A 16684-nucleotide genomic window follows, 5' to 3' on the forward strand; every position below is an offset into this window, starting at 1 on the left:
GCCATAGAATGTGATAAATGGGTCAAGATTTGAAACAGCTTCCCAGATGAGGACACTTGGAATCGATTATAGTTTATAAAAGCATGGCGAGAATAAACAAGATGAATAAATGGTCTGATAATTCTTTGCCGTAGAGATTTAAATGATGGAATTGATTTGTTTTTGTGTAATTTGGCATAAACATCTCATTTCTTTGTGTGATTTATTAATTCCTTTGGTCTTTGCATGTGTGCTACCCCCTTCTCTGCAGAGCAGTAACAACCACTTCACGGATCCTCGAACCAGACTCCATGAAGTCACTCTGCACAGATATATTCCTTAACTGAAATGGATCTCTACAGTATGTGCTGCTCGAGGGCCTGTTTCGAGTGTGTGTGTGTTTTTACTCCGCCTCAAAACAAACTCGGATGATCTGCAGCAGATGGAACATCTTCGTCATTAAGTTTTAAGTCGAACAGCTCGCGTTTTTCCTCCCTCTCCCTGAATCTGGTGATTCAATCGGCCACTTATTATCTCTGGTGACTCCGTGGCACCGCAGGTTTTTCCACGGCATGCTGCCACATCTGAGACCCCGTTGACTTTGATGAGTCTTTAAAAGAATGGCTCTTTGAGTTGTGAAAACGGCTGCAGATTATGCTTTAAACATTAGCTGCAGGGCTTGGTGAGTTCAGAGGTAGGCTGCTTCAGCGAGAACACGCTGCTCTCTATAACTACAGTATTTGCTCATGCCTATGCTCATTAGAAAGAGAAATTATATGCTGAGGAAATATGGGCCTGAGTGTTTGTTGAATCAAGAGATATCCTTATGGGTGCATTAATTAGGCAGCTAGAAACATCTAATTGGTCTCTGCGTGGTACAACTGTGGGCTTGACCAAGACGTCTTCTCCAACGAAAGGGGAAAAGAAACACAATTTCACGTGGGCCTTTAAAGGCAGCACATTCAGTTGACCTAGCTTGATCCATTTAGCTGTACACTATACAAGTATCCCACACACACAAGAATAAAGAAAAAGCTACTGGCAAGGCTCTCTGAAAAACGATGGGCTCTTTCTTCATTTTTCCAGCGTCTTTGTTGTTCATTGAGAAATGACAAGTAAACAGCTTCCTCAGAGTCCCCCATGTCAAGCCAGTAAGCAAAGCAGAGAGATCTATTTTCAAACTCAGTGTTTTAATTGGAGTGCTGCCGGTAATGTCATGGTTCCATCTTCCAATGCGTCCAAAGAGAGATTCCCCTTTCTCCCGTTCTTTCCTTCTGTTAATTAACGAAAGGCGTTTAAATGTCATGCATCAAAACTAACGACATCTGACGAGTTCGGCCCTCTCAGGCGCAGGCTATCCTTCGGGGGGGGGAATGGCCGGCAGCAAGGCTTCAAACGAAGTGAGGAAAAAAAATATATAAAAAAAATCAACAGCGGTTATGAGAAATAAAAAAAATAAAAAACACTTTTGAAATGGCTTCAAAGCATCAGTTTCAGCTCAGTCCAGATAGAAAGCGGAATCAGAGCCGAGGTCTTCTGAGGCCCCCAGAAAGCCTGACACTCGTGTAGCTCCCTGATAAACCAAAGGAGAAATTTTGAAATCCAAACTCAACGTAAATGACGTTCTGATAAATTATTGTGGAGAGCTGCGGGTGATGATGCGCTGGTGCGAATCCAGCGAACACGAAAGACATGAAGACGTGCCTGTCGACCACTAAGCGTACCACTGCGCTCTGTAGGGCACGTCGGTGGCACAGCTAATGTATGCGTGCATGCCAAAGATGGCTGCATGCATAATTACCCACGCCATGGCGAGCTGCCATTGCCATCCTCTCAAATCTCATTAAGGCAGCTCCTCTTTCACCTCTGATTTGTTGTCCTCATCTTGGCGAGCAGAGCGGCAGCTAACACCTTGTTACCTCGCAGCAACAGTTGTGGGCATCAGACTCTCGCCTGAAACTCGGAGGAGTGTTCATCAATTATGTAACAAATAAATAAATAATAAATGAAAGATGTTTTTTTTTTTTTTTCATTGTGTGAATCTGCTTATATCATCTCAAGGCAAAAGGTCAAGATGCTATCAAGCTACTCGGAGGTTGGCACAATTTAACAGGCATTACCCCCCCCCCCCAGGCAGAGGACCACCCAGAGGAAACCTCAGCCACGCGCGGTGAGTGGTAATGAGGCCGCCGCTCTGAAGTGGCTAATCACTACTCATGCAGCACACTGTGGAGGTTTCTCGTCGCACCACAGAGCGGTTGTAGGGTTGACCCCGGGGCACCACCCTGACTACGGTGCCGGCCGCTTGAGCGTTCGCCGTCCAACTCGCCGAGAAAACAGCCTGCAGGATAACACGAGTTTATTCTGAGCGACGACGAGCTCGATGAAAACATCCAGATGCTCTGTTGATCTCCAGCGTTCGGGGGATAAAAAAATAAAGGCGTGAGGAGGCAAAGATGTGTAAAAAGCCAAATATATATATACATAGAGATTTACCCAAGCAGAAGCACAATGTTTTTCTTTTATTGGGCCAGGCAGTGATATGCAAAAATACACATAGACAAACGCAGCGACACACGCAGGAAGATGAAGAGAATTAACAGCCTAAAGACGAGTCTCTGCGTACACACAAAGAAACACTTTCTCCTCACAAAAACATCAGAGAGAAGGATGCCTGACGGTCCCTGGAGGCCCCATGTGATTCGGGACTGTAATCCTGTTATGGCATCTTTGATCTCTTCTTCCAAATCCTAATTTCAAACAAACACTGTTGACATGTTCAATGTTTCTGGGCAGATCATGTAGAGCAAAGAACGGAGAGAACAGAGAGAGAGAGAGAGAGAGAGAGAGAGAGCGAGCGAGCAAAGAGGCAGCGAGGGCGAGTGCAGAACCATGATGTTGCAGAAGAAGAGAAAAAGAGCGACGGCGAGGAGGAAGAGAGACGGAGAAAACGAAAAAGCGGATTAGGGTCTCGTCGAAAATGGAGAGCAGCGAGACATAGGAGCGTAACAATAGAGACTAGTGGAAGGCTACTGGGGCCTTGTGACAGCTATAAAACCCTCAGTCAGCCTCAGGCAGAATAACTAACAGCATGCTCACCTCTGTTTGCAACACACACACACACACACACACACACACACACACACACACACACACACACACACACACACACACACACACACACACACACACACACACACGCTGGAAAATCTTCAAAGATGGGCGAACAGAGATGTTCAAGATGTGTCTTGAGGGTGAGGTGAGTTTTGACGGAAGGCACCTTGCCAAAGTAAACATCAATAATAAAACATATCTCGACTGACCTGCAGGGGGTGTGGTGGGTAGTTGAGCCAGACCTCCCGTAGGTCCTGTGAAGACAGAAGGTGGGGAAGAGAGAGAGAGAGAGAGAGAGATGAGGAGTCAGAGGGACGAGATTATAGCGTTTTCCAGAGTATTAGGATCGTCTATGTTGGTAAATATCATTCTATAAATCATTAACATGAAAGCAAACATGGTAATTTACTAATACAAATGATAATACAAAGTGCAATATTGATATTTGATCATTTCAGATGTACATTTCTAATGGGTAGAGACCATAGATTGTATTTAAAGATGGAGGACAGCTCCCCAAAAGCCAAAACGTCTCGATCTTTATATAACTGATATATATATATATGTATAGATGTGTATGATAATAGTCTGGGGAACATGTTGTTTCTTAGCTTCTTATCTACACTCAACCTGGTTAACCATAATTACTACAGCTGCATTCATGTATTTTCTTTTGGCCATATTAAGGCGGCAGAACAACATGTAAACACAACCATAACACATAATCACATCCTAGATGGGAATAATCAGGAAACAGCTTCCTGTTTAACTGAACACCCAGCAGATATGGATTAACGTCAGCGTTCATTTTGAGTCATGTTTCTACGTTCAATATCGCACCGTTCTGCTTTCTAACAAGTCCTCGAGGAAATATCTGGCTCCTTAGCAGTTAAATACTCCTCCAGCTTGTTGCTAACTTTGTCAGTCTGCAATTTGGTGCTGGGTTGGGAGTGAGTAGTGGATTTATCTGTGTGTTTTTTTTGCCACCTGCTGCTGCTGCTTAATGAAAGCGGTGAGAGTGAATCTCTCTGCCGTCGTAAGTCTGAAGCAATGAGCTGAAAGACACTAAAACGCCGCACAGAGACGAGGAGAACGGAGGAATCTGTGCGTAATTCTGTGGCAGAAACCGTTCACATTACACAGTAATTGGCAATGTCAAAATATTGATTAGAGCAGCTTTACAACAGCTTTTTAAAACTCATACGATTTCAGTAACCATCGCCGTTCCTTACCAACACACCAGAGAGTAGATTGTCTAATTATACTTGATTGTATAGTGGCAGAAAATACTCTGAATGTGGAACAGCGCTGGTGAAAAGTAAGAGCAGTGACGGATGAGAACAAATCAGGAAGCTCATGTGGGTTTTCAAACAAACCTATTTCCGTCTGTCCACCACCAACGCAGCCCTGGAGTTTCTGAACTACGTGAGAACGGGACCAGCAGAGACAGCGCTTCTGTTTCTCAACATTAAAAATCAATTTAACCCTCAATAAATAAAGTTTGATTTCTTTTATCATGCGGTCGACAAAATAAGAGTAAAATAGCCTGTGATGATGTGCCATTGATGGCTCTGTGTGTGTGTGTGTGTGTGTGTGTGTGGGGGGGGGGGGGGGGGGAGACACTCCGGATTCCTCACTCCGAGAGCTTTAAGGTGCCATCAGCAGCCCCAGTGGGAGGCAGCGGAATAAGAGCAAATGAGTCAGCATCTCATTTTCAGACCCAGAGGTCTGTGTCTCGACCCCCCACTGGGGAGTGATGCGGGGGGTTGGGGACGTGGATTTGATTCGAAGGTGGGGGGGATCTGGCTTGAGAGATGTGTGCCGTCTCTGGAGACAGTGTCGGAATCCTTTTTGCCTCCTCCTGGACCGTGGAGAGAGATATGTGCAAGATCAACACGTTTCCTCAACCCTGCTCTGGAGCAACCCTACGAGACTGAATGGTAGAATGACAAAGGGCTGTAAAGGAAACACAACAGAGAGAGAGAGAGAGAGAGAGAGAGAGAGAGAGAGAGAGAGAGAGAGAGAGAGAGAGAGAGAGAGAGGAAAGTTGTTGCCAGGGACGACAACAATCGACAGGTAGTGTTGGTCCCGGTGTCTCTGTTAGTGGAGACGCAGCAGTGATATAGACATAGCGAGGGCCTCTACAGTACAGTATCACTCAAGTGTTTAAAAGGTTCAAGAACTAAAACCTTTCAAATGCGGCACTCCTCTATTGGGGGAGTTGTGTGTGTGGTCAACGGCATCAAATGGGCGCCTCAGCTTCACAACCCACCCGGCTGGCAACCCATTGCCTTGAGCAGCCAATGAAAAATTCATGAAAGTGGTCAATACATTTGAGCAAATGCTTCCTTTTGGTTGCTTGTCTCAGCCTGGGACCGGAGTTGAAAAGCTCCAAGTTCATAGCAGGTATCAAGTCAACACGGAGGCTGCTTGCGAACACAACACAGCTCCTCGGGCTGTCGAGGATGGCATCGCTTAAAGTAAAAGTCAATATCACTGACTAATGGATCGCTCGCTTTCGACGGGGATTTTTTTTTTCGACAGCCGCACAAATTGCCATAAAACACGTGAAAGTGATGCATCTGAAACATACGTCGCACATCCAGGCACATACGGAGAGAGCGAGTAAGAAAAGGACAGGGAACAAGGAAACACAACAAAGACTAAACCAAAGAGAGAGGATGTGAAGTACACACAACTTGCTGCGGCTTATGATTAAAATCCATCCACAGGGCGCACGTGTTCCGCCCACATGCTGTATATAGAGTCGAACAGCTAATGTTTCAATTACAGCCATTCCAAAGACAAGGCAGACAATGATTAAGCCAGCATCGAGTGGGGATTTAAGAATAACAACAGATTTTTGTTCTCCCCACTCTCTCTCTCTCTCGCTCTCCCAGCACGAGGAAGGTATAATTACTGGGGGCACAAATCAACATGTGCAGCAGTTGAATCACAGCCATTTGGAGGACGGAGCTCTTGTGGTACGAGCAGAAAGAAAAACATCACATTCAGCCACGTTTGTTCGAGTGTCAACAACCTACTCATAATAAGAGTTGAAATGAAAAGCAACTTGTCGAAACCACCTATATGATCTCCATTTAAAGGTGCCCTTCGATCAGAGCTGCTCTAACCCCCCCCCCCCCCCCGAGGGAATCCAGACACAGGCTTAGTCTTGCACAAACTCAGGGCTCACAAGTCATCCGTGAATAGCCAACACCTTTATTCCCTCTACCCACACACATACTCTCTCTAGCCCCACTCACCCCTGGGATTGTTGGCCGTCCATGATTGGGACATAATGGTGCTCTTCTCTGGTGCTCTTCTCTGACAAGGTCCAGTGCTCCCTGACAAATTGGTCTCTAGCTACAGGCTGCCAATCAATCCATCAAATGTAGTAGTGCAGCAGAGAAATCGATTAAGAGAAAGCGCTGCTGATCGATACCAACATAAAAGCAGCTCTACCTCCGCAACGCAGGCTTCTATCAGTGAATGGTGAAGGTGATCTTCCAAATATGGGAAAACTAATGTGGACATTTTGGCGAAGTCCATCATGCGATTTATGGTGGAGGTAAAGAGCAAACCCTTTTCTCTTCTTGTGTGTGGGCAGGAGTGCGTGTGAATGGAAAAAATGGCTTGTGAATGTGCACATGCTCTCGTTCTCCAGGCTATTACTAAACCAAGGACAGAGCAGAGAGCGCGTACGCACCCTCATTCAAACATTGTAAATATTAGCCATAGCTGTCACAGGACAAAGTGCACATATTGCAAAGATCTCAACAGAGACTGGGACATTGGGTCGTTGGAGGGATGAAAGGTGGCAAAGTGCAGTCATGGTTCATGCAACAGAAAATAGAAACACATTATCAGACAGATTATTGTCCAGTGGATGTTCTTTTTCAAAGAGTGTGTCACTGTGTCCACCTCACACGAGAGAGGTGGCCTTCATACGCAGGGAGCTGTCACCCAGCCTCTAACCTGTGTGATCATGCAAGCCTAGCACACTCTACTGGTGTACCCAGAGATGGAAATAAAAAGTCACGGTTATCATACGTATGATTTAGAGGCAATTTCACTGTTGGTTTGAAATTAAACGTTTGAAAGGTTCTGGTTGAGAGGCTGCGATGCCACACCGCCGACCAGCGCAGGGCCATGGTGACCCGTCTCAGTTGTCAAGGCAACCTTTGTTAGATTTGGTGTTCGAGTGCGTAGGCTTGTGAGGTGGTGTTAATAAAAGCCAGCAGATTAGCCCATGGGCGACTGGTGAGATCATCATTATCGTGATTGCTCCTCGTAAGAGGCTCTTCCCTCAGGACGTCGCAGTGGCATCAACATCTTTTTCCCGGCAATATTGAACTGCTGTTGAGTCCAGGTTGGGAGCAATTGAGCAGCTCCCCCTGAAGGAGATGCTTCCTGCCTCTCTGCTGATGCTTTAATACCCTCCACAGTAATGTCATTAGCAAATTAGAATCTATCGTCTCCTCCGGGCTTCTGTGCGCAATGAAGCTGGATTCCATCATCGGAAAGGGCTCTATTGTTTGGGAACTGGTGCCAGCAAAGGTGATGTGTTGAGAGAAAAACAAGGGGATGAAAAAAACAAAAAAACTGTTGCGCTCCAGTCATGAATGCCATACCAATTCGGGAATAACAGAGAGAGGGGGGGGGGAGGAGGGAAGACAAAAAAGGGGCCACTGTTTGTCTGGCTGGGTCTTGAGGTGGATATCACATGCTTTGCCTTAGGTGGTCAATTCTGGAATTTACCTCCGGAGCTGTGAAGCCTTTACGTTGACTTGTCATAAGAGGACTGGCGCGAAAAAACATCTGTGAGGGTAATGACGTCCTGGAGTGTCGGGGGGGGGGGGGGGGGGGGGGGAGAACGGAAAGGAAAGAGGTCGAGAAAGAGAAAGCAGGCCGCAGACAGACGAGGAGGGTACGGGACTGATCAGCCATGTGTGTGAATGGAATATCATACCGGAGAACAAATGCATTGTCCTTCAGTTTTGCACAGCATCTCATTAGTTTGGTAATGTGCTGTGTGAAGAGCCATTCCGACATGTTAAGGTAGAAATATAGACGGATGCACGCGGACCCTGCAGACCATAGAAACGTATCTCACACTGTCTGACCGTCTCTGCTCTGCCCCGCAGCTCCCCACCCCCCATCGTACCACCTGGCTGGTGTTTGGCTTTCTGGTCTGTGTCCATCTGTCTCCTCTCAGTTTGTGTGACAGAACAGCCATCAGGAGGATTCAGCATGGGGGGGGTGAGAAGAGAAACTATTTCAGTCCTCGGCCTGCGTCTCTGAAAACTTGCAAACCACAGGAACTCAACTTTGGTTTGAACCACTTCTCTTGTGCATCTGAGTCACATGCAACATAGCCAATGCTCCTTCAGCACCCAGGGCTATATTCTATACAACCCAACCTGTGGTTTAACTTCACTGTATTTAAATATCGTTACTCACTGTAAAGGATTCTTTGTAAAGCAGGAGGAGAGTGACCTTCTTCGGTTTGGTAAGAAGCAGCGGAGCCTTCTTTTCTTGTTTCCCCCACCAAGGCCCCCTGAGGAGTTTAGACTTCCACTCCATATGAAGGCTTTTTTATTAGTGTTTCCATTTAAAATACATCCACGATATAAAACAGGAAAAGTACCAAGGAAGACGGAAGACATCAACATTTATCATTTAGATCCTATCTGATGATCCTGACTTTCCTTTTCGCTAAAGGTTCTAGCTCTTATTTCTTTTTTTTTTGCATACACTGCAAAGCTCGCACGCTCTAAAAGAAGAGGCCCTTTTAAGTAGAACAAAGAATATAGATCACATATCCCCCATTTGGGCATCCGCTTCACAGGCCTCCATTTAGAATTGATTTTAAGATCTCAGTGATTACTTAAGTGTTGAACGCTTTATCTCCTGTCTAGTCTGCATCTGCGAGCTTGAATGTCCTTGTTCGGGCATTCAGCTTGTGTTATTATTATAAATTGTACCATGATTTTATTGAAGAACGAGGGTTTTTTGCGCCTTGTATCTTATTCTTTGTCTAAGTTTTCCATAGAATTTACAGCTGATACAACCTGTCTGTGTTTTTTTTTTTTTGCTCCGTCTGGAAACTCTATCGTAAGCGAAGCTAATTTCCCTCTCATCTGTTGTCTCCCTGAGTGATGAAACGTACACCTGCGCTCCGTGTCCCATCACCAGCGAGACTATCAAGACGACGTGGAACAGCAGGTTTCTCTTGTAGCCATGGGATATCGATGCTGTTGATTTCTTTTGCATCACAAGACAAAATTTGCGTGTTTCTGGTCGTCCATATGTTGACTCCATTTGTTTTTTTTAAATCACAATGTACTCTGCGCTCCGTCTGCTCCGATAGATGCTGCACCGCTTTCTTTATGGTAAGAAATTTAAACTGCATCATTCAAACCAAAAAAAATCTACATCTGTTCAGCAGCTCGAGAGTCGGTCCTGATCAAAAGAAATCTCTCATCACACAAATGAAGACCTCCACATCAGGGCAGCTCTATAATTTGATAACCGCTGTCATGGCCAGAGGACGACAATAAAACAGACCCAAGGACGTTTCCGTCTTTCCACACAGAAACAAATACTCCACACTCAGCACTAAAGCACAATCGCTGGCCACACAGGACAAGGGACTCGTATCTGCACACAAACAAAACCTTTTCAGTGAGAAGGGAAAAGAAAAACTCCAAATTAAAAAGGTAAAAATAAAAAAAAAAGAAGGTTGGATTATTGATCTGCAACCTTAAAAAGAATTAATTTGTGACTACTGATTTATTTTTAAAATTCTTTTAGCAATTTCTTTCAGGTGGGCGATTCCTAATTAGTGATAATTTCCCTCAGTTGTTTTTGAGACGAGAAGTTTTTTAAAGATTAAGTCCCGAGGCTTCTGATGTGGTCTCTCAAAGACGACCGACTCCGATCAGACACGTTTGATACAACTCCCTGTGTGTGTGTGCGGCGCTGTGTGGGAGGCGCCGCCCGAATATTTGACAAACGCCCTCGATATCCAATTATAAACGATTATGCTGCTACATACTAGACCTGCTGCAATCATTTATTTGATTCATAACATTTCTCGCCAAGATAAATGCAAATACTGATCCATTCATCAATTATTCAAGCACGCAGCGCACACACACACACACACACACACACACACACACACACACACACACACACACACACACACACACACACACACACACACACACACACACACACACACACACACCTCCAGTTCATTTAGCAAGATACAAGCTAAAATCAACCTGTTTCTGCTGCTAGGGGCTTTATCCAAATGTTGTTTTTTTGTCGTCACTGTGCATTTGAGTGTTCACACAACACACAGCGCGTGAACAGTATTGCAGGATAAAGTGAGATTATGTGAGATCTCAGGTTCGAAGGATAGAAAGGCCTCAATATCGTGGAAGAAGTGGCCCTTCGCCTAAACACAGTCTGCACGAATAATAGAGACAAGATTGGTGAAACAACACAGGCAAAAAAATATCCACAGATCAAAACAGGAATATATCATCGAGTGTGTCTGCGGCTCAACTCTGTGACTGATGTGTTCTTCACATCAGTGTCGACCAAAGACTTTATATGAAGCAGAAGACGCGTCTACATTTATATTCCGAAATCATGAGGTGATAGAGCTGCGGTATCCAGGTCCCACTCGAGACTCAGCCTCATCTGTCAATCATGACGTTTAAACCAGTTTTATATAATTAAATAACTAATTACAGCCAAACTTGGAGGGAAACGAGCACATGGTCATCCATCAGTTTGATCAAAACTACCCAGAAACCATTTGGTCCGTGCTCCATCTGCTAACATGGAGGAGGCAGGGTTTAATGGCGAGCGAGATGGTTTTTGGGAGCCGTCATGTTGTCCATCTTCAGAGTCTTTGGTGTTAATATTACTTCTCTAGATAAAACTGAAGCGGCAAAAGGCGGAAATTAAATCAAAGTTCATGATTTTTATCACTTACCTCGCTGTTGAAAAGTAGTCGACCAAAAAGCTGCCGGGCTTCGTCCAGGCCTCCTTCCAGATACACAGCACCTGGGGGCGGAAGAAACGAAATCAATACAATAAAGTGAGCGTATGTACACTGTGTTGAGTAATTCCTTGAAATTGTTCAGGATATAATAAAAAAACCACGACTCTCCACCAGTGCATTGCTGGTGTAAAAAAATTCTAGCAATTCTGAGGCAATTCCAGACTTTCCTCCTAATGGAAAACTTAAAATTAATTGAACTCGGCAATGAGTTATAATTGCTTTATTAAAAGTAGGAGTGCATTTTTATTGCTTTTTGACGGTGAAATGTCCTCGGGGTTCCCGGGCAGATCCACCTCCCCCTTGTCACAGCGCAGGAGGACGAGGAGGAGGAGGACGAGGAGGAGGACGAGGACGACGAGGAGGAGGGGGGGATGGAGCCACCTCACTGAGATGGAAGTAGCCAAGGTCACATAAACATCAAATTTGAGTGTGTGTCACATGCATTCCATACTGACAAACAGACAGAGGTTCACTTGCAGACTTGTGTACTCGAACCCATTCATGCACAGCGTGAACAAAAGTGCAGTGTCCTCTTTGTGACTCGCGTTCACACTCGGGTATAACTTATCTGCGCAGACACACAACACAGAATGTGTTGAATTCAACTTGAACTCTGACAGAAAAACAAGTTGTGCACACAAACACACACATCCACAAAAGACAAGGGACAAAGAAAGAAATTCAATAGAAAATTGGTCCCAGATTGCAGAGAGCTGCTGCTGCTGCCACAGCAAGCAGAGACCAAGACAAGTTTCCCAAATGTCTCCATCGATGTGACTGATATGCAACATCTCCAGCTCGTTCTGCAGCGATCGGCAGCTCATTTGCACGAGTCGAGTCTCCCTTTGTGTGTTTTTGTTGTTTTGCTCTTCTACTGTTTCTACTCAAATCAGTGGAACTATCATGGTCCCTTTAAGCTGCATACAAGTTCGAACCATCACACTTAGGGTGGCTCATTCAATTTAGAAAGCAATAACCACCTGGCAAATTGGGTATACAATCGTGCAGCAGTTTTTATTATGTGCATAAATGAGCCAGTGGAAATGGGGCGCGGTGCGGCTGCAAGTCGAAACGCACAAACTGCTTTCATGGATGACATCAAAAACATATGAGGGATTCATCATCTGGGGCGGGAAACTGTTTTCAGATGGCTAACAGGCCATTTGCGCACACACAAATGCACACACACAATGAAGATGCAGCCTACACAGCCAAAACCCATAAAGAAATCCAAACAAACCATGTAGCACAAAGACAAACACAAACACGCACCCCCCACCTTTCTTCCTCGCATGCCCTTTACTTCTGAACAGAGTGGGAAATTACAACCAGCCGTTGCCCAAATGTTCCTAAAATTTGATTAAGCCTGACAACTCCGTCTCACCCAGAAGCAACTTTGGCGCTCGTTCATTTGGAGGCTCATCGCTAATGTAAAAATGTGGTTGAGAGGTAAAAGGATGGAAGTGGCTTGTGTATTCTGGAAGGTCCCAGCCACTGAGGTTTTTAGACCAAACAAAAACAAAACAAAAAAGTAATTTCCTGCGCTGCTTATGACCGCTCAAAATCCAAACACAAAAAGCCCATAAATCAATACCCATAAATCTAAACTCTCCTCTCCGGGTCCACAGACGCAGCACCGCCGCCGCCACAGATGTGTATCAGTGAGCGAGGCCTCTGTAATCGTGGCGTGATGGGGCGGGCGTCTCACTGAGGCCCGACCGCAGCAGGCTCTGGAGGGGGAGCGGTTCATCACAGGATGTTTTCCACTAAGACCCGGCGCGGAGATTTGTGGTTTTACCATAATGTGGACCTCAGTTCCAAACGCTACTACGTAACAGATGTTTCCTCTGGAGAGCAGCTGTGGGAGGATAAGAGCTCCCTCGCAGGACCACGTTTTCAATGTCTTTCAACCCCCCCCCCCACTCATAAAGCATTCATGCGTGTGAACACTGAGGCTAACGTGGGAGTGGGTGGGGCCGGGAGGCAGTTTTCTCTGTGTTTTGATGACACAGCAAATTCAGAAAGTTCCACGAACAGAGGCCTCAAAGTTGTTGAGACCCAAACTTTTAGCTTCTTATTACATTTTCAAAACTTTTTCCAGGAGGAAGGAGAAGGTGGGGAGCGCGCAGGGAGACGGGGGGGAGAACCAGGAGAGCCTCGAGGGATTTAAAACGGTATTAAAAATCTGAAAGCAACACCTTTGGTGTCAATCAAAGGGCCCACGGATGAAGAAACCAAGATATGCAGTTAATTCTAGCGAGAACACTCTTGACAAGGAGGCTGTCCGTGCAAAAAGTGTGCCCCAAAGCGATTCAATCAATCGCACAACTTGCCGCAATCATGAAACAGAGATCTGAGCTTCACCGTCCAGCCCATCAGCTTGCAAAGTTGCAGCTGACGCCCTGAATACACACGGCCCACAAAGAGACGCCCAGCCGGCTCCACACAAAGTTCTGTGCTATCATCTCTCTGCAGCTCATCTTGCAGTAGCATCATGCCCAGGCTAAATCACTCTGCAGTCTCAGAGATCAATTCAATCCACTGACGCCTACAGCTGAGACAGACCTGCCTGATATGTAGATGAAGAATCGTGGGGGATTTGAGGGTTCCCCGGTCGTCCTTGTGACACGTGAGGACACACGGGACACGAGTTCAGCTGCAGTTTATTGAATCTGAATCTAGTATTTATAGAAATATATATTAAATTATAAATTATACTGTTGTGTGTTAGCTTGTAAACTTTTTTCTCACCATTCAGAATAAGAAATGACCTCAATAATTAAACTGAATGAGACTCATGTCAGAATAATTTCCTCACAATGTAAAAATTGAAATAGAACAAACAAGACAATATTTTCTATTATTTAAAATATAATAAAATCATTAGATCTGAGTTATTTTTTTAATTTCTTCACTTTTGTTTTTAACTTGCAAAGTGAGCTACATGTTTGTGTTTTACATTTACCCCTTTAACAATTACAGATTAAATTTTTATGATTGTGCTTACCCTAGTTTTCTTAAATCTTTCATATGGTCTTTCTCTAGATTCAAACTAATTTCGACTTCTGTGTAAAGGGAACTTATGATAAGTCAACTAAACCTAAGAGTTTCATATAACTCAATAAATTGGGAGTTAGTTAGTGGAGAGACAGTTTAGTTTTCCTAAATTTGAACCGGACATAAAAAGTGAACTTGAACCAGATCGAGTTCAACCTCTAAACCGATGAATTAAAAAACTTCACAGCACATAGAGAAAATACAGAGAACAAACTTTAACCCAAGTTTTGATCCAGTGCTGTGCAGAGAATATCAGTCATGGCCAGAGAAGGCCAGCGACTAATGAATCTCCACATCTGTCACCAGTCTAATTCAGACGGCCACGCCGGCTGTACAGTGTTATGTTTAGGAATGGAATTCCAATGTCTGTGGGCTTTCAGTGACCAATAAAACCCCAGAGTCAGGGGCATATGAAACACCAGCGGCTGACAGTCACATTAATAACCTAGAATGAATTATTCAAAAACGCTCAGGCTCTAATCCATCAAATAATATATTAAGCCGCTCCCTCTCGGCTCAATGGGGGCTGAAGCAGCAGACGGACACAGAAAGCAACATATTAAAAGGCAAAATAAATAAATAAAATAAAATAAACGAAACCAAAACATGAAAATAGAATTTTCACCACAGCAGCGGCAACAAAGACAGGCTGAGTGCATTGTCACATCAAACATCTTACTTTCCAAATATGAGGCTCGGAGCAGAGGCTGAGGAGGAGAAACAAAAAAAAAAAAAAAGAGGGCGTGCAAAGAAACCAACTCCACTTCTGCTGCTACCATCGCGGCAATTAACAAAGGGAGCAGCACTTGTTCAGTGAATACAGCGGCGGTATTGTGTATGAATCTGATATTCAGCAAGTGAGAGATAATCCTTTCTCTCCGTTCTTTTAATAGGGAGAGCTTAGAGAGGGCCCTCACAAAGGTTCACCATCTGTATCCCCCATGGCTGCTGGCAGCGTATAATCCACCGATCAACTGTACGGAGAAATTAGGGCCATAAAAACAGAGTGGGGCCTCTTTTCTTATTCTCTCACAATTCTTTTCAAACAGTTCGGTAGGAGGGAAGCGACGTGGCTTATCAGCGGAGAGGACCTGAGAGGGAAACGGGAGGGCAACAGGCGCGCCGAGTTTCTATGAATAAGCAGAAGGAGAAGTGGTTTCTAAAGACGAAAGAGGTAAAGTGTGCAAGAGCAAAAGTACAGAGGGAGAGGATGAGAGAGAGAGAGAGAGAGGGGGGGGGGGTACAGAATGGAAGGCGCACAGGCCAAAAGAGCCTAAATGAGAATGGCCCACTCCGGCAGAAGTTAATGACGGGGGATCAGAAAAGCAAGATTTCCATTCAACACTTTGAATTATTCAGGGTTGCAGGGCACCCATTTGCATTGCAGATGCCTTTGCTTTCCATTCCTCTATTTCACTCCCTCCGTTCTTCCTCTCTCTCTGGCTCTCTCCCTTTCTTTCTCTCTGTCTCGAGCAGCAGAATGGCCCTGCCTCAGGGTTAGCAGATAGACACATTCTCGGCTCCGTGCACAGAAAGCTTTGCCCATGCAAAGCAGGAGATTATCTGCCATTTCCAACACAGCCCAGGTTCAACGGTCACTGTGGCTGAGAAACAAATAAAACAAAGGTCAGAAAACATGCATAGTAAGCCGTTAAAGCTATCTGCCAGGGCCTTGGAAATATTATGAGCGGGTCATATTCCATCGCGGCTTTCAAAACAGGAGTCTTAGAAAAGAGGAAGATTTGAATTAAACGCATGTGCGAGCTGGAGGTAAAAAAAAAAACGACTTGTTAAAAAGGAAAAAAGAAGATGGTACCTTTAGACAACAAGCCAGCGACACATCTGCAAGAGCATGATGATGTGCAGCCCGCTGCTTTTGGAAAAGTGTTGGTTTGACGTCTGATGTCAGACAGAGAGGCACGTGTGAGGGTGAAATGACAGCGTTTGTGTGCCCCCTGCACCAATCGGAAGGCACGTGCGAGCGCTCGGTCGTTTGTCGTGCAAGTGGAAAATGCTCAGTTCAGTGAGAGAATCGTCACAGGGGCTGGAGGGCGAGGAGGAGGAGATGACAGAGTGACAGGATGACTCATCATCCGCGTGGCACGTCGTTCACCTAATAACACCCAAACTCTAGATCACAGGGGGGGGGTGGGGAGAGAGACGGAGGAATGCAAAGGAACATAAAGGGTAAGTCGGGGAGGGAGGAGGGTGGAGACAGCCTGTTCGACAGCGAGGTCTTAAAGGAGGCGTTTGAGCTGAAAAACTGAAATGAAGATGACAAAAGTCTCTGTGAAAGAAGAGACGCGACATCAGACGGCATTCTCAATGCAAGTGACTTTGAATGTTTCGACTGTGCGTGCACGTGTGCGCGCTCTGCCCCTCAGCATGTGTGTCTCTGGTGAGTGGGGGGGGGGGGGGGGGGGGGGGGGTGCTGCTGATATCTTTGAGTTA

At 45.2% G+C, this 16684-nt stretch overlaps 1 protein-coding gene across 1 annotated transcript in view; it reads right to left on the reverse strand.

Moving 5' to 3' along the window:
• The window catches only part of drosha (drosha ribonuclease III), a 79357-nt gene that overhangs the window by 23548 nt on the left and 39125 nt on the right, over nucleotides 1–16684 (reverse strand). Inside the window, exons 23-24 of the mRNA XM_034572023.1 lie at nucleotides 11108–11178; nucleotides 3303–3347 (exon numbers count right to left, since the gene is read on the reverse strand). Of these exons, the coding sequence (XP_034427914.1) occupies nucleotides 3303–3347; nucleotides 11108–11178 (116 nt within the window). The remainder of the gene's footprint in view (nucleotides 1–3302; nucleotides 3348–11107; nucleotides 11179–16684) is intronic.

The sequence above is a fragment of the Hippoglossus hippoglossus genome, chromosome 20, assembly GCF_009819705.1.
Source record: "Hippoglossus hippoglossus isolate fHipHip1 chromosome 20, fHipHip1.pri, whole genome shotgun sequence".
NCBI lineage: Eukaryota > Metazoa > Chordata > Actinopteri > Pleuronectiformes > Pleuronectidae > Hippoglossus > Hippoglossus hippoglossus.